This window comes from Phyllobates terribilis, unplaced genomic scaffold (assembly GCF_046119375.1).
Source record: "Phyllobates terribilis strain yellow unplaced genomic scaffold, ASM4611937v1 Scaffold_2__4_contigs__length_985480577, whole genome shotgun sequence".
In the NCBI taxonomy this organism is placed as follows: Eukaryota; Metazoa; Chordata; class Amphibia; order Anura; family Dendrobatidae; genus Phyllobates; species Phyllobates terribilis.
The window spans coordinates 148,257,685-148,276,489 of record NW_027362762.1 but is presented as its reverse complement, the minus strand read 5'-3'; the positions used below and the strand labels follow the sequence as shown (position 1 = coordinate 148,276,489).

Below are 18,805 nucleotides of genomic sequence, written 5' to 3'. Positions count from 1 at the left end.
AAAAAGTTAATTATTCAGGAAATTATCCTCTCTACACATGGGACGCCTCGATCTGAGTGGCCAATTGGAAATTGCTGCTCCTGCCCTTCCCTCTCTCTATTTGGACTCCTAATACAGTAAATGACAAGTTTTACTAATTGGGGGAGGAGGAATAGTACTGGGAGCAAATGAGGGGAAAAAGCAAAAAAAATGAAAATAACAAAACGGGAGATTTTATTTGAAAATCTTATACACATGGTCAGGCAGAAGTGAAGCCCAGGGGAAAGATTCTCCCAGCGAGCTGGGACGAAATGCCTCAGCTCATGCTAGGACTAATATGTTCTACTGTTTTGAATGTTTGTTGTTCAATTTTGGTATATAATGTTGAGAATGATTTCCTTTTCTTTATTCCAGTTGAATGCCATCACTGCCATCATTATTTTACAAATACCCTACCAATTCGATTTAACCATACTACTTCTATTTATGTATATTGTGTCATGGAACGTTAAGGGTTTGAGATCTCCCCAAAAACGTATGAAAATCCTCAGACATCTAAAATGCCTAAAACCCGACATAGCCCTACTTCAGGAGACACATCTTCCAGAAACAGATTTACCTCGGATGAAGAAGTTATGGGTGGGCGCCGTTTATGGTTCCTCTTCAGTGAATAGAAAGGCTGGGGTCCTAATGCTTATCAACAAACACTTCTCACACCAGATTATCAGCCAACAAATAGATAGTGAGGGTAGATTGATTCACTTAACAATATCTACTACCTGCGGGGTTTTATCCATTTATAATGTACAGTACAGACCAAAATTTTGGACACACCTTCTCATTTAAAGATTTTTCTGTATTTTCATGACTATGAAAATTGTACATTCACACTGAAGGCATCAAAACTATGAACTAACACATGTGGAATTATATACTTAACAAAAAAGTGTGAAACAACTGAAAATATGTCTTATATTCTAGGTTCTTCAAAGTAGCCACCTTTTGCTTTGATGACTGCTTTGCACACTCTTGGCATTCTCTTGATGAGCTTCAAGAGGTAATCACCGGAAATGGTCTTCCAACAATCTTAAAGGAGTTCCCAGAGATGTTTAGCACTTTTGGCCCTTTTGCCTTCACTCTGCGGTCCAGCTCACCCCAAGCCATCTCGATTGGGTTCAGGTCTGGTGACTGTGGAGGCCAGGTCATCTGGCGTAGCACCCCATCACTCTCCATCTTGGTCAAATAGCCCTTACACAGCCTGGAGGTGTGTTTGGGGTCATTGTCCTGTTGAAAAATAAGTGATGGTCCAACTAAACGCAAACCGGATGGAATAGCATGCCGCTGCAAGATGCTGTGGTAGCCATGCTGGTTCAGTATGCCTTCAATTTTGAATAAATCCCCAACAATGTCACCAGAAAAGCACCCCCACACCATCACACCTCCTCCTCCATGCTTCACGGTGGGAACCAGGCATGTAGAGTCCATCCGTTCACCTTTTCTGCGTCGCACAAAGACACGGTGGTTGGAAGCTAAGATCTCAAATTTGGGCTCATCAGACCAAAGCACAGATTTCCACTGGTCTAATGTCCATTCCTTGTGTTCTTTAGCCCAAACAAGTCTCTTCTGCTTGTTGCCTGTCCTTAGCAGTGGTTTCCTAGCAGCTATTTTACCATGAAGGCCTGCTGCACAAAGTCTCCTCTTAACAGTTGTTGTAGAGATGAGTCTGCTGCTAGAACTCTGTGTGGCATTGACCTGGTCTCTAATCTGAGCTGCTGTTAACCTGCGATTTCTGAGGCTGGTGACTCGGATAAACTTATCCTCAGAAGCAGATGTGACTCTTGGTCTTAATTTCCTGGGGCGGTCCTCATGTGAGTCAGTTTCTTTGTAGCCCTTGATGGTTTTTGCAACTGCACTTGGGGACACTTTCAAAGTTTGCCCAATTTTTCGCACTGACTGACCTTCATTTCTTAAAGTAATGATGGCCACTCGTTTTTCTTTACTTAGCTGCTTTTTTCTTGCCATAATACAAATTCTAACAGTCTGTTCAGTAGGACTATCAGCTGTGTATCCACCTGACTTCTGCACAACACAATGGATGGTTCCAACCCCATTTATAAGGCAAGAAATCCCACTTATTAAACCTGACAGGGCACACCTGTGAAGTGAAAACCATTTCCGGTGACTACCTCCTGAAGCTCATCAAGAGAATGCCAAGAGTGTGCAAAGCAGTCATCAAAGCAAAAGGTGGCTACTTTGAAGAACCTAGAATATAAGACATATTTTCAGTTGTTTCACACTTTTTTTGTTAACTATATAATTCCACATGTGTTAATTCATAGTTTTGATGCCTTCAGTGTGAATGTACAATTTTCAAAGTCATGAAAATACAGAAAAATCTTTAAATGAGAAAGTGTGTCCAAACTTTTGGTCTGTACTGTATATGCACCTAATGTAGGAAATAAATCCTTTTTCAAACAGTTGGAAACTAGACTTTTGCTAGACCCCAACTCCAATAAAATAGTAGTGGGTGACTTCAATTCAGTATTTTCGGAAGAGGAAGACAGGAAAAATACTACCGGCATCATACAGTCAACAACTACACATGACAAGATGCTATCACCTCTCATATCCACATGTCACTTAGTCAACTCGTGGAGGTTCCTTAATCCTAGCAAAAGAGAATTTACGCATTTCTCACACGCCAATGATTCATGGTCTCGAATCGATTATATGTTTGTCTCCCCTTCCCTGTTGGCCAAATTGATCTCTGTACACATAGACAATATCGCTATTTCGGACCATGCTCCAGTAATTCTGGAGCTATCACAGTCTTTTCCCAGAGGCACAGATTTTCTATGGAGATTTCCCAATTACTTCTGTAAAGATGACTCTTTTACCTTCTCCCTCAAATTATGGTGGCAAGAATTTATTTCAGACAACGCGGAACACCAAAACGACCCAATGTTACTGTGGGAGTTGGCCAAGGCGGTGCTCAGGGGGAAAATTTTGGCGTATACATTTTCCCACAAAAAAAAGAGTTCTAAAGAGATATGGGGAACTCTCTACTGACTTAAAACAAGCCTACACCAAATTCTTGCTTGACCCATCCATCATAAATAAAAACCACTGGTCGCAAAAACAAGTGGAATTCAATCAATACGCAGACTTGAGGGGAAAATTTCACTTATCCAAATCTGAAGCTTATTTTTATAGATTCGGAAATAAATCGGGGCGGATGTTGGCTAATTTCGCTAAGGGGATGAGAAAACCACAGGGAATGTTTCAATTAAAAAGTACTAACGGGGAAATCCACACCAACCCTTAAACAATAAACGAGATATTTTTAAACAAACCTATCTCTTTGGAAGAGGTCACGAATACAATTAAGAACCTAAAACCAAACAAAGCACCAGATGGTTACACAAATGAATTTTTCAAATCTCTGAGAGAAGAAATTTCCCCATTATTAGAATAAATTTTTAATAAACTATCTCAAGGCGACCCCATTTTTCCTTCTGCAAACACAGCATATATTAAATTACTACTAAAACCAGATAAAGACCCACTATCCCCTAGCTCATACAGACCAATCTCTCTCATTAATACTGATATTAAGATCATATCTAAAATAATGGCTGACAGACTGGCCTCCATCTTACCCCATCTCATTTCTCCTGCCCAGGCGGGCTTTGTAGAATGTCGCTCGGCCACTCTAAATATCAGAAAAGTACTACTAGTACTAGATAAAATTCACTCCTTACCAGATTTAAAGGGCTCCCCAGCGATTGTTTCCTTGGATGCGGAAAAAGATTTTGATAACATAAACTGGGAATGGTTATATATGGTCTTAACAAAAATGTCACTAGCAGGCCCCTTCTTTAACTACATTTATAATCTATATTCATCTCCAAGGGCTCAGGTTTACACTCCGGGTTTCTTGTCCACTCCATTCCCCCTTGAGAAAGGAACGAGGCAGGGTTGTCCGTTGTCCCCTCTCCTCTTCAACTTAGCTCTGGTGCCCTTAGTCCGCATCTTGTCTGATCCAAGCACTTTCACAGGCATTCAGTTTACTAGGAAATCAATTCAGGTGGCTTTTTTTGCTGATGATGTCATTTTATTTATGTCTGACACCACCCAACATCTACCTATAGTATTAGACTTACTTAAAAATTTTGGCTCTTACTCAAGGTTTAAAATCAATGTTAAAAAATGTGAAATACTCTCATTAACCGAGAAGGGAACAAAACTCTGCCCAGATGGGTCTTTAAATGGTATATCCCTAGCACCCTCACATATCACCTACCTAGGAATTAAAATAGGCCATTTGCCTTCATCTATATACACCTTAAACTACCCTCCTCATAAAAAAAATCATCAATTAAGTCATGGCATGATTTGCCTCTATCTTTTATGGGTAGGGCACATTTGGTAAAAATGATCAGTACAGCTAGGATTATGTATCAACTACAAACCTTACCATTACTCCTGAAACACAAGGACGTAACTATACTCAATAGAGCCTTCAGTCACTTTATTTGGAAAGGAAAACGTCCCAGGATTAGTCTGAGCAAACTTATGGCTTCCAAAGACAATGGAGGCATTAATTTCCCAAGCATCAGAAATTACAATCTTGCTTGCCTTTTCCGTTATATAATAGACTGGTTCCATAAGAGATGCACATATTCTGACTACACGTTGGAAGCCGATTATGCATACCCCCTTGACCTGGTGGCCCTAATTCATTCTCGATTCACCTCCCTTCCCTTGGCAGTTAAAAAGTCAACAATCCTTAGGGACACAATTTCCGCATGGAAGGCAGTCAGGAAAAAATACGGTCTTTCTTTCAGGATTTCAAAGCACCTCCCGATATGGCAAAACCCAGAATTCCCCCAGGGTAATGAAAATAAACTATTTCTAAAATGTCGACAAGCAGGTGTAGACAACGCATCCCATCTTCTCCAGTGAGCAAAGTGAGCAAAGATGGATGACATGTACCGAGTGTTTAGAGAGATACAATCTACCTCCCCAACATTATTTCCAATATGAACAAATCAAACTATCCATTATGGCCAATTTAAAAGATGTGACCTTTGAGGTCTCCCAAAATGTCTTGGATGTCATTCTGTTGTCTCCAATGGGTACCCCTTCAATTTCTGTCCTTTATTTTGTAATTAGATCCAATCTACTAGGAGTTCACCCAGATACTTTCTTCAAATATTAGAGACAACAGTTGGAGGATGGGGAAATCTCTGATAAGATCAGGTCAGACTGGAATTTAATAAGAAAACACATTATAAATGAAGCATGGAGAGAAACGCAATTTAAATCATGCATGGCGCCATCTATGCATTTAACATACCTAAAAAAGACCCGCTTTCAAACAGGCTAACAGCTTGCCCTAAATGCCACCTTCCACTATCCGACCTCATGCACGGCCTATGGTCATGCTCGGCTTCAGTTTCATATTGGGGACAAGTATCAGCTATGATCGACACCATATGGGGTCTGTGTTATACTCTTTCCCCTTATCTAGCCTTGTTACATTTTTGGAACAACACAGAAAACCCTGAGAGGAAGAGGGGAATCCCTCTGAAATTGCTCCACACCCTACTTATCCTGGCAAAAAAACAACTCCTTAAATATTGGCTAGAACCCAACACACCCCCACATTGAAGAGTTAACAGCTCAAATGAAACATTTTATGGGAATAAAGCAACAAGACGCCCTTAGCAATAAGGAAACGCAAGCTGGCAAATTTCTTCTGAAATGGAAACAGTTTATTGTAAATTGCTGCTCATTAAATGAAAAAGAGAAAATGGTGGAACCCTTCACTTCCACAGCGTGGTACAGTCTGGAAGATCTTGGGGATAGCCTAGGTCCATTACGCCTGGGATAGCCTAGGTCCATTATGCCTGGATTGAGGGGGAGGAGGGGGAGAGAGTGGAATGGAGGGATCATTTGGTGAAGGTCTATAATATTAATACTAATATAATATAGGTGGTCTAATCTAACAAGATGGCTTCAATAAATCAGAGTATCAACTGGATTGCATGTTAATTAAACTGATGTAAGTTACATTGTTATTAAGTTATTATATTATATTGTTTTGCTTTACCAATCAAATATGTAAGAAGTATCTCTTTATACCCTGTCTGCGAACAGGTATCTGATTATCACCTTAATCTGGTATGTTTTGTTTCTTTTTGAAAAAGTTAATAAAAATTCTATATTAAAAAAAAAAAAAAAAGTTAGCAGTGGCCACAGATTACCATTAGCTTTGTGATGACCTTGTTAGAAATACTCTTATCTCAGCTTACTGGACCTTAGTGTGTATGACATGAAGAGACTATGGTACTGGGTCTGGGCTCAATGATATGAAATGGAAGGTCCTTTACAAATTATTCTCTATAGTTAACAATTGCAGTCAAATATCACTTCATACCTGAATCTTAAAGAGTAACTACTATTTAATTTTTTTCATAAATCCACAGTAAAAGTGAAGATAGCAAGCTTGATAAGATGCCGAAAAATGCCTCTCTCTCCGCTTATCACTGCTTTTCTCTGAATTCACAGCTCATATTTATCGTTAGTGACGACAGATTTTCAGCTAACTAAACAATCAGATTTCAGCTGGTGCCTTTAGAAATCTATGGAGGGGGATAAGGGGTCAAGGACTTATAGACAGATAGACAGACAGACAGAGAGAATGCTCGAACATGCAGGATACAAGTCATATAATGGTCAGAAAGAGAGTACACCTCATGACACATGACAGCTTATTCTGAACAGTTCCTGAAATGACAGGTAAGCTTTAACTGCCACGTGGACAAGCTTAATTTTAGTCCATTCTATTAAAGCCATCTCTTCTTCGTGGCAGCTGAGGACAAACCTGCCGCAGCTCTGACTGTCCCCTGCTCCCTTCTATATGTTTATAGCTGCTTGCAGAGATGGCCACAGCCACAGAATATTGCCAAGGTTCGGCATCTTTGTAGATAACACATGAAGGTTTGCTAATATTGTATATGATAATACAGAATGGAGATCCAGCGATCTGTCAGATTACCAGTAACCATCAGGAATGAATCTGCCACTCTATGGCAAGTTGGTCTGTGCCATTCCATGGTAATACTTTATCCCTTTTTCCCTTTTTTCGATTAATTCTTAATCTATGGTTGTGGTTTTTAACACAAGTCATCGCCAGTGTCTTAAGTTTAAAATGTCAAATCATAAATTGATCATAAATTGATCAATTCTGTGATCTGTGGCTGATCTGGGATGGGATGCAGATCTGTTGTTTGGCGTGAAGAACTTTTCAATTACAGCACCCAGCAGCGACAGAAAAAATCCAACATGGAAGATCAACTTTTCCACAGATTTCTGTCTTCTGTCAGCATATCTTAAGTTTAAGTTCAAGAGGTTGACAGAAAATGATCTAAATCAGACTGTTTTCAGCCATACAAAATCTCTATATATGGTCAGTTTTACGTCCCTGGGTGTGTTTTGCAGCTTGCAAAACAGTCCTATGTATGAGCAAGCATGATAGGCTGTCAATAACGCCCAGGGTGATAATTAGAAGATCTGTGGCAGGACTAGTTTGGAGCAGTCCTGCCTCATTAACATATGCGATCCTGCAGGATTCAAGTTCAATCTTCAAACTCTGCAGTGTTAGTAAGACACCTAAAACACATTAAAGGGAATCTGTCAGCAGGCTTTGCTATGTAATCTGAGAGCACCATAACATAGGGGTAGAGACCCTGATTACCGTGATGCGTCACTTACTGGACTGTGTTTTGCTGTTTCAATACAAACCAGTCTTTTATCATCAGAAGATTAGCATTCCAGGACAACTGGCCTTGTACCTCCTGGTCCAACCAAACCCTGCTAATTAGCTGGGTTATACACAGCTCAACAACTGATCTCTGTTAGATCTGCAGCAGAGAGAACTGTGATTCTATCACAAATTCTGCACTCAATAAACTAAGTGACACATCACTGGAGTAAAGGTCTCTGTTTCTACATTATGCTGCTGTCAGATTACATAGCAAAAACTTGCTGACATATTCTCTTTAATAGAATATAAAAATTTCCCTTATGCTTACTCCTGGTCTGTAGACTGGATAAATTGGAGAAATTGGATAAATTGGAGACTGGATATACTACTGATTGTTAACCCGTGATATACTATCAGATATTGCCCTCCCACATATTAGACTAAAGTTAGACGAACCTGCCGAAATCAGCGGGATCGACGGACAGTGTAATTTATATAGGGGCCTTATGACTCTTTCCCAGCAGATGATGGGGACTCGGGAGAGATAGCTATCTATTTTGTATAAGGGAAAATACAGTACTGCTCATCATTATTGGCACCCATGAAGTTTAAGTACATAATGTGGAATATCTCCTGAAAAAAATGAATCAAGTGAAACAGTTTTTTTGTATAGAGCACTCGTGTTAAATACAAAAAAGCAAATGACAAACAATAATTTAAAACCAAGAACAATGGGCGAGAAAAACTGAAAAACCTAAAGCTTGCTGTGTCACTGGTATTGGCAGTGGCACCCTTTACATTAATTTAGTATGGAAACACATTTTGACTCGCCTGTGGTAAATAACAAAAAAGATTCTCCTGTGATTAATTGTCAGTGCCCATGTGAATTAGCCAATGAATTATGACTTCAGTGTTTTAAAAAGCCACATGGTAGGTCCTGTTCCTTTGTCAGAATGGTGAATACAAAGGAGCTGTCTGAGGGCATCAGAACTGCTATTATTTGCAACCACAAGACTTCCAAACGGTATAAGGCCATCTCCAAAGACCTTGGTATTCCACTTTCAGCAGTGTGCAATGTTATTAAGAAGTTTGCCAAGCATGGAACCGTCAAGAACCTCCCTGGACGTGGGAGAAAGAGGAAAATTGACAAGAGATGTCTTCGAAGGTTGGTGCGAATGGTGGAAAAAACACCACGTCAAACATCCAAAGATCTGAAGGCCAAACTGGAATAGTCTGGGATCATGGTTTCAACAAGTACCATACACTGCACACAAAACCAAGCAGAGATTTATGGGCAAAGGCCACGGAAGAAACCATAGCTGAAGAAAAGACATAAAAAGGAACGACTGGTCTTTGACAAACCACAATCCTTCTGGGAAAATGTTCTATGGACAGATGAAACAATAATAGAGCTTTTTGGCAATGCAAAGCAACAGTTTGTTTTCAGACGGCACAATGAAGCTTATAAGGAAAAGAACACCATACAAACAGTTAAGCATGGTGGAGGATCCATAATGTTGTGGGGTTGCTTTGCTGCATCTGGTACTGGAGACCTCGGCCATATCACGGAAATCATGAAATCAGAGAATTATCAAGAGATTTTAGCGCAAAATGTCCAACCCAGTATACGAATCATAGGTCCTCAGCTAGACAATGACCCAAAGCACACATCCAAAAGTACACAGGAATGGTTGAAAAAGAAAAAATGGACTGTTTTAAAATAGCCAGCAATGAGTCCTGACCTCAATCCCATTGAAATTCTTTGGGGTGAGCTGAAATCTGCCATTGGGAAAAAGAAACCTGCAAACATTCAAGAGCTTGAACAAACTGTAAAGGAAGAGTGGGAGAAAATTCCAGCTGAGAAAAGCAAGAATCTTATAGATAGCTACAAGAAACATTTGGAGGCTTTCATCAATGCGAAAGGGTGTGCAACCAAGTATTAATGTCACGGGTGTATCAGATGTAACAGACGGTCACTCTGGATCTGGCTGCAGAAGGTCACTGCGTTTGGCATTGCAAACACCTTCTTAATCCTTCTGATTTTTGGACCCACTGGCAACCTCCCTCCTGCTTTGATTGACACACCCACGTCTGGGTGTTTATAAACTCTCAGTCTGCTTCAGGTAGTTGCCGATGATATTGTCATTTTCCCTTGTGAAGGCTTGGAGCAATAGCAGTCGGCTAGTTTCCTCTCTTGTGCCCTTGGAGGGCGTTTGGAGGTATCTCCCTGGTGTCTACTCAAGCTTAGTTTTCCCCCCTTTGTTTGTCTCCCTTGTTGTCTCTAGTTTATAGTGGGGACTGACCAGTGCTCACCCCCCCCCTCTCTATCTAAGGCCCAACTCTAGGGATATACAGGGATTAGGTTTCCTGTTTGGCGATAGGTGCAGAACCTATATAGGGACGGTAGGACAGGTAGGGTGATATTGGATCTGCCTAGGGTCCTCCACTCCCCCTTTCCCTAGCATTTGGGCTATCCTCCCCTAAATCCCTTCGTGTTGCACTTAGTCTTTCCCACACTGTGTGTGACAATTATTTAGGGGTGCCTTTATTGCTGCACATGCTGTTTATTCTGTTTCTTCTTTGAAATTGCAACTTCAAAGTAGAAAAACAATGTTTTATTGTTGTTTTACTTTGGACCACAAATTAAAAAATCCTGAGGATATAACTTTGGTACATTTCCATTTATTTCTGAATAATGATGCCAATAATGATGAGAAGCACGCTAGTTACGTTTATTTACATTAGTACTTGACTACACCTTTACTGCCATTATGTCTCAGTTTTGAAGTGTTGAGGATAGCTAGATTTTACTAGCAGATGATAAGCAATATTTAGGGATGGTACAAAAAAAAAAGTCTCCTTATTCATTTTATGTGTTTAAATTCTTTACCCAACAAGGCATGATTGAAGCAAATATCCTACCAGTTGATATAATGGACTGCACACGACCAAATATGTTTTACTGTTAAATGAGGCTGGTCTGATAGTTTATGGAAGTTTGAAAAAATCAAATTGGGATTGAAGCATTGTGAACAATAAATGCAACAGCACTTGCCAAGTAATGCTTTCATGGCCCATTTAATAAGAATACATATAGAAAGGAGTACAATTTGTGAGAATCCTGTAATTAGTGGGTCAGATCAGAGATGATGATCAATGGTTCATAGTAGAGATTACTGAATCATAGCCATAAAGTGCAAATATAGTAATTACACACTATTCATATTCATTATCACTTTACGTTCAACTCAAGAACTACCATAACAGAGAACGTCCTATTGTAAATTCGCTATGAAGATATTTATTGCATTATTGTTTTATAATGCACTACTGCTAGCTGTTCCATGAGGACTTAATGACATTTTTCTCACATGCCTCTCTTGTAGGGGTGTCTGTACACAGGCTCCATGTTATTGTATCCTGATGGAGTTCTGCGCCCAAGGGCAGTTGTATGAAGTTCTGCGTGCCGGAAGGAAAGTCACTCCTTCTTTGTTAGTGGACTGGTCCATGGGTATCGCTGGAGGGATGAACTATCTGCATCTCCACAAAATTATCCATCGAGATCTTAAATCTCCAAAGTAAGTATCTTCCATAATGTATGTCATTATTTATAAAATATATTGGAAGAATATTTCCAAGCTGGAGCAAAAAACAGGTGGAGGAGTCACCTATGGCAAACAATCAGATCTCTCCTTTAATATTTCAATGGACTGAAGCAAATGACAAGTGAAGGAGTCACCTATGGCAAACAATCAGATCACTGCTTTAATATTTCAATGGACTGGAGCAAAGGACAATTGAAGGAGTCACTCATGGCAAAGAACCAGTCTTCTGCTTCAATTTTTCAACTGGCTAATGAAATATGATTGGTAATATCTAACAAAAAAAAAAAGGCAATTTCCCTACCTCTTTTTTTGCACTAGTAAAGTATTTAAGATATAACATATTTTGCCAAATTAAAAGACATAGTAGAATATTACAATTTAAAGATAGTAAAATCATCACTAACGTATTTTAATACGAACATACAGTATATCTGGACAATAGTTTCCAGTCGTCAGTACAAACTACATTTACAGGATGAAAAGTGGTTTTTCAAGCCAGCAAAGCGAATTAAAAGCAAAAATACTTTATTGTGATGTCATTAAAATAGTAGCATGGGCATAAAAAATAGTATCTGATGCGTTTCGAGTCTACTATTTATACTATTAAGAATCAACTAGACTCGAAACGCGTCAGGATATATATTTTTCCTCCCATGCTACTATTTTAATGAAGGCGTCAACTTTGAACAAAGCTTGATACCTCACAAGCTTTATCCGTGTATAGTGGAGTGGATTGCCCAGGAAACCAGTCTGAACAATACACATATATTGGATGGGGTGAGCTGTATCTACAAACTATCTTATATTACATATAAAGGGGTTGATTGAGATTAGGAGAACATGGCTTCTGGACAGACATGTGTCTGAGATGGTTTAGTGAGTCCTGCATTGAGCAGGGGGTTGGACACGATGACCCGGGAGGTCCCTTCCAACTCTACATTATATGATTCTATGATTCTTTCTTCTAAAACAAAGCACCAATATTGTTCATGTATTATGTATGGTATTGTGGCCTTATACAAGGTTGATCTTTAATGCCAGTCACAGTCCATGGTACAAGATTGGCATTTTTTCTGGAACAAAAGCAGCAATATTTTCTTCTCATGCAAAGCCATCAAAGTATTTTATGACGCTATTTGCTATAAGAAAGAGCATTAGAGGCCATGGACATACTGTATATTGTTATGTAATAGTATTTCGTATGCATTGGTGAATTGGTAATATGTGTAGTCAATCTTATATTCTCTTTATCTGTGTGTATGGAGGGTGAATATGATATTCTACCCTTGATACAGATATTACATTAGCTTTTACAGCTCACATGTTTTCTTCCATTATACGCAGCATGCTGATCACATATGACGACTTGGTGAAAATATCAGACTTTGGTACATCCAAAGAGTTGAGTGACAAAAGCACTAAAATGTCCTTTGCGGGCACAGTAGCCTGGATGGCGCCAGAGGTCATACGAAATGAGCCTGTGTCTGAAAAGGTGGACATCTGGTAAGTGAAGAACGTATTATGATTAATGTCCTGTTGTCATTGTGTTATTACTACCGATTGCAGATTGTCTTGAATATTCTATTACCTCGGCCGGCTGAAATATACCCAATACAGCAGTATACTCTTATATTATACCCTGCCCTAAGCCATATCTGGATGGTAGGACAACAAGGAACCCCAGTATGATAGACATAACTGTAGGTCACAACTGAGCGCTACATAGCAAATAATATAATCCTGTTTTTACGATTTACACGATCTGCATCGTCTGCACTATTGATTGCCCCTCGGTCATTGGGCTACTGGAGCAGATGCTGTGACTCATTCCTTGTTTTGTCTGTTGATCTCATATTATGTGGCCAGATGTTTGGGATTACCAGTAATCTCTAGTCCTGCTTAATTCCTTTACTAGCCAGGGAAAGCCGGTTCATTTTAGGATTGTAGCACTTTGTGCCCAGCTTGTCTTAACGTTCTAATTTTGACCATTAGGTCATCCTTTGCCTTTTCTTCAATCCTCTGGCATAGTTTGCCTTGCCTCATCTGTTTCATTACATGGTCTGGTTTTCTCTGTGTAGTTTAAGGCTGAGTATGTAGGGGCATAGGTGGGGGGGTTGATAGAGTAACAGTCCCAACAGGGCCCTGGTATAAAAAGGAATCCAAAGGCACCTTGGAGACAAGAAGACACCACTTTATGTCAAAGATGGATACACAGTTGGTGCTCAAGAGCTTTAAGTTACAAGTGTAGCACAGCTCCTTATTACAAAAATATAACAGGGAGTATGCATTTCTCGTACAGTACAGACCAAAAGTTTGGACACACCTTCTCATTTAAAGATTTTTCTGTATTTTCATGACTTTGAAAATTGTACATTCACACTGAAGGCATGAAAACTATGAATTAACACATTAACAAAAAAGTGTGAAACAACTGAAAATATGTCTTATATTCTAGGTTCTTCAAAGTAGCCATCTTTTGCTTTGATGACTGCTTTGCACACTCTTGGCATTCTCTTGATGAGCTTCAAGAGGTAGTCACCGGAAATGGTCTTCCAACAATCTTGAAGAAGTTCCCAGAGATGCTTAGCACTTGTCGGCCCTTTTGCCTTCACTCTGCGGTCCAGCTCATCCCAAACCATCTCGATTGGGTTCAGGTCTGGTGACTGTGGAGGCCAGGTCATCTGGCGTAGCCCCCCATCACTCTCCTTCTTGGTCAAATAGCCCTTACACAGCCTGGAGGTGTGTTTGGGGTCATTGTCCTGTTGAAAAATAAATGATGGTCCAACGAAACACAAACCGGATGGAATAGCATGCCGCTGCAAGATGCTGTGGTAGACATGCTGGTTCAGTATGCCTTCAATTTTGAATAAATCCCCAACAGTGTCACCAGCAAAGCACCCCCACACCATCACCCCTGCTCCTTCATGCTTCACGGTGGGAACCAGGCATGTAGAGTCCATCCGTTCACCTTTTCTGCGTCGCACAAAGACACGGTGATTGAAACCAAAAATCTCAAATTTGGACTCATCAGACCAAAGCACAGATTTCCACTGGTCTAATGTCCATTCCTTGTGTTCTTTAGCCCAAACAAGTCTCTTCTGCTTGTTGCCTGTCCTTAGCAGTGGTTTCCTAGCAGCTATTTTACCATGAAGGCCTGCTGCACAAAGTCTCCTCTTAACAGTTATTGAAGAGATGTGTCTGCTGCTAGAACTCTGTGTGGCATTGACCTGGTCTCTAATCTGAGCTGCTGTTAACCTGCGATTTCTGAGGCTGGTGACTCAGATAAACTTATCCTCAGAAGCAGAGGTGACTCTTGGTCTTCTTTTCCTGGGGCGGTCCTCATGTGAGCCAGTTTCTTTGTAGCGCTTGATGGTTTTTTCAACTGCACTTGGGGACACTTTCAAAGTTTTCCCAATTTTTCGCACTGACTGACCTTCATTTCTTAAAGTAATGATGGCCACTCGTTTTTCTTTACTTAGCTGCTTTTTTCTTGCCATAATACAAATTCTAACAGTCTATTCAGTAGGACTATCAGCTGTGTATCCACCAGACTTCTGCACAACACAACTGATGGTCCCAACCCCATTTATAAGGCAAGAAATCCCACTTATTAAACCTGACAGGGCACACCTGTGTAGGGAAAACCATTTTCGGTGACTACCTCTTGAAGCTCATCAAGAGAATGCCAAGAGTGTGCAAAACAGTCATCAAAGCAAAAGGTGGCTACTTTGAAGAACCTAGAATATAAGACATATTTTCAGTTTTTTCACACTTTTTTGTTAAGTATATAATTCCACATGTGTTAATTCATAGTTTTGATGCCTTCAGAGTGTGAATGTACAATTTTCATAGTCATGAAAATACAGAAAAATCTTTAAATGAGAAGGTGTATCCAAACTTTTGGTCTGTACTGTACTTGTCATATGACCGCCTCTCCTGGCGCCGGCAGTGCGCGGGATGTGAGGGTTTACAAGTCTGCAGTCACACAGAGTAGCTTAAAACCGGACAACCCGTTTAATAAAATTTGTTAAATTCACGAAAAACATTGCAAAAAAGCAGTTCCATTTCTGCTCTTTCTCATTACTTTCTCTGGGTGAAAAAAACGATGCAAAAATGCTGAAAGAATTGACATGCTGCAGATTTAAAAAGACGCTGCAGTTTGCCAATTCAGTCAGTAAAAAAACAACAAGATTTCTGAAATTTCATAGCTTGTGCTAGCATTTTAAAAAGCAGCTTTTAATTTGCATAAAAAAACGCTGCCAAAAAATGCAGCAAAAACGCAACGTATGAACATAGCCTTAGGGTATATGCACACGTTAAATATTTTCTGCTTTTTTATCTTGTTTTTTCCTCGCAGTTTTGATACAAAAACTGAAATATTTCCTAGCACCACCAAAGTGAATGAGATTCCTGAAATCTCATGCACACATTGCTTATTTTTTCCTTGCAGATTTGAAGCAGTCAATTCTTTCAGCATTTTTGCAGCGTTTTTCATCTATTCCGATGCAAGTAAAAAAATCATAGTAAAAAAACAGCGTAAAAAACGTGCATATTTTATGCTGCCAGGAGATATGATTTTGGTGCAGAAATGTCTGCAACAAATACTTAACATGTGCACAAACCCTTACATGGAAATTCTCTAGTTCTAGAATCAATGGAAACTACCCATAGGTGTATGCAAATTAGATACAGTAATGTATGCAACAACATGTCAGGTACGTAGTGAGACAGTAATGAAAAATGATGCAAATACTTATCAATCATGCAACATGTATCATGATATGTAACTCGTATAACACACCTGAAGTTTCCATTCTTTTTCTTTGTACACAAACATTTGGCAAGGATTCAGTCTATCATCTAATTTACTGGGTATTGTTAAGTATGGTTGTGGTTTTAAAAAGATTAAAATAAGTTAAAAAGTAATTTAAAAAGTGAAAAAAAAAAATTACCAAAGATCTTTTCTGACCAAAAAGGAAAATATAAAAAAAATTCTAACAAATTTTAATAAAAATAAACAACCAACAATCATAAAAAAAATTCCTTCCCTCTGACATTAACTAGAGGATGTCATATATCATAATAATTGCAGCAGGAAAAAATACTATTTTAGGCTGTTTTCCCACAATGAGCTTTTGGTGAGTCAAAAACGCAGCGTCTTACAGTTCTAGCAAAGTGGATGGGATTTATAGAAATCTCCTGCCCCTTCTTTTTAACGCTGTGTAAACTGACCTGTGGTGCGTTTTTCAAATTCACAGCATGTCATTATCTCTTGTGGGTACGCTGAGTCTTCTATGCGGATTTTCCTCCTAGACTTACATTAGATGCGGAAAATCCGCAGCAAAAAAAGGCCCATGCGTTTTTAATTCGTTTTCGTGGCAGAAGCGCATGTAATCCGTAACTAGGTATAGCAATGAAGTTTTGTCAAAGCGAAAAGCCAGGAAGTATAAAAAAAAGCAGCTTTATGTAAAGCATGACACACCAAACAGAGACAAAAGCTGCCGTGTCAAAAACGCGATAAAAGCTCGTGTTAAAAAAACGCCCACAAAAACATAATGAAAAAATGCACGTAACCTAATTTAAATAATAGGTGCAGAAATTCTGCAACATCAAAAATTCACCAAAAGCTCATCGTTGGAACGTAGCCTTAATATTATTTTTTTTATTCTACCAAATAAAAAAAAACGACTAAAAGTGAAAGAAACGTCATTTCTCCAATTTTTATACAATAAAAGTTCAATATTTCTTAAAAACAAAACCAATATATTTGTAAAAAATATGCAAAAATTGCCTTCAAAAACCTAAAAAATTACAAAGTTAAATAGTTATTGCTGGTACAATGGTAGATGCAAAAAAAATACTGAAAAATTCTAAGGCCCGTAATGCTTTCAGGAGGAATGGGTTTAAGGAAAAGCTGTAATTCCTCACATACCACAGCACAACACATGTTCTTCAAAGAGAGTTCTTGAAACCAATAAAGGTGACATACAAATTGATTCCTTATGACCCAGCATCTTGCATCATTCAGCAATATGTACTGTATGTAATAGCTTCCATAGTATGACTGAACTCATAAGTATTCCATATATCTTCTTGGTTCAACCTATTCTTTACTTTTATGTTGTGGGATTTGGGTTGCTGAGGAGTCCAAGTTAAGTCACTTTTTAGTGTCTTAAAAAATGTCACCATATATTTAAAACTATTAGTGTGTCACATCTGGGTGTCGCCGTGTAGGGATTACTCGTGTGTGTAGACTAGATGACATAGTGTGGGATTCAATAAACAATTACTGTATGTTTCGACAGGGGTGCGATTGTGTAACCCTCTTAGTATAATGACATTTCATGCAGTGTTTCCTGATCACTGAAAGCCTTACTGCACCATACGCCAGCAGTTTCTTTACAGGCAGCAGTCTTGGAAATCCTCTCCTTGGGGAAAAATAACATTTCAGACATCTGGCTGGTTGCCCAGGCAGAGGGTCTGGAGAGCCCAAGACTAGGTGTTTCCACTTAATTATATTAGTCATTTTTTTTCCGATAAATGTGGTGGAACAAGAGCGAGGATACAGAAGTGCATGCAATAAGGGCAATTTGTTATTTTTTAAAAACATTTTTCTGTATTTTTTTCCATTTTGGACTGACCTAAATGGCTTATTAATTAATGAAGAATGGATTCATTGTCGAGTGCAGGCATAGCCAACTGCTCACCAAGCACCTTAACCGTAATACTGTCCTACTGCCATATTATCCTATCCACTATAGTGCTCACACTTAAGCCTCGCCCCATGGAATATGTTAGAGTTTAGGTATATGGCAAAATCACGTGCAAATAACTGGGAATCACAGTGGTCCTACGCTACCTTTAGGCATTGTATGTTGAGCAAAAAGATTTGACCTGCCTTGGTCCGGTGTCCAGGCTTACCCTCTGTGGCAACCTGACAAGGTAGTCTTCAGTTTTGCGCCTGGTGTCGTCTGCTTGGTATCCTGGGCACCTCTTGTGTTTACTAGGCCCTGCTACGTCATGATGTCATTAGGTCTCACGCGACATCAGGTAATGTGTTGCATCATGATGTTGCAAGGCCTAGTAAACGCATGAGGACCACAGGGGGCCAAAAAGGGGATGCTGGCCACAGAAGTGAAAACTGCCCTGGTCAGGCCATGGAGGACCGGCCTGGACGTAGTACCAGGGCAGTACAAATCTTTCAGCTCAACTCTAATGAGAATACTTCTGTAATATGAGGTAGAACATGCTACGCTGATGGGCTCATAGCAATCTAATGGCACCAGATAAAAACGCAACCAAGGCATGAGTGCCTCTGCAACTGTTCTGGTAGCTACCAGAATTATGGATGCTCCTCTAGCCTGTAACCAGTGCTAGAACCAGTAAAGCAATGTTATAATGGTTGTCTGTATGCTATTATATACTGTAATATAAGATAAAGTAATGCATC

At 39.5% G+C, this 18,805-nt stretch overlaps 1 protein-coding gene across 5 annotated transcripts in view; it reads left to right on the top strand.

The window, feature by feature from the left end:
* MAP3K12 (mitogen-activated protein kinase kinase kinase 12) overlaps positions 1 to 18,805 on the top strand; it is a 226,305-nt gene that overhangs the window by 138,206 nt on the left and 69,294 nt on the right. For all 5 annotated transcript variants that reach the window (XR_012270379.1, XM_073662959.1, XM_073662962.1 and 2 more), the window contains exons 4-5: positions 11,137 to 11,328; positions 12,700 to 12,858. Coding sequence is in view for 4 of the 5 variants with exons in the window: in XM_073662959.1 (XP_073519060.1) it covers positions 11,137 to 11,328; positions 12,700 to 12,858 (351 nt within the window). In the remaining variant the exon portion in view is untranslated. The remainder of the gene's footprint in view (positions 1 to 11,136; positions 11,329 to 12,699; positions 12,859 to 18,805) is intronic.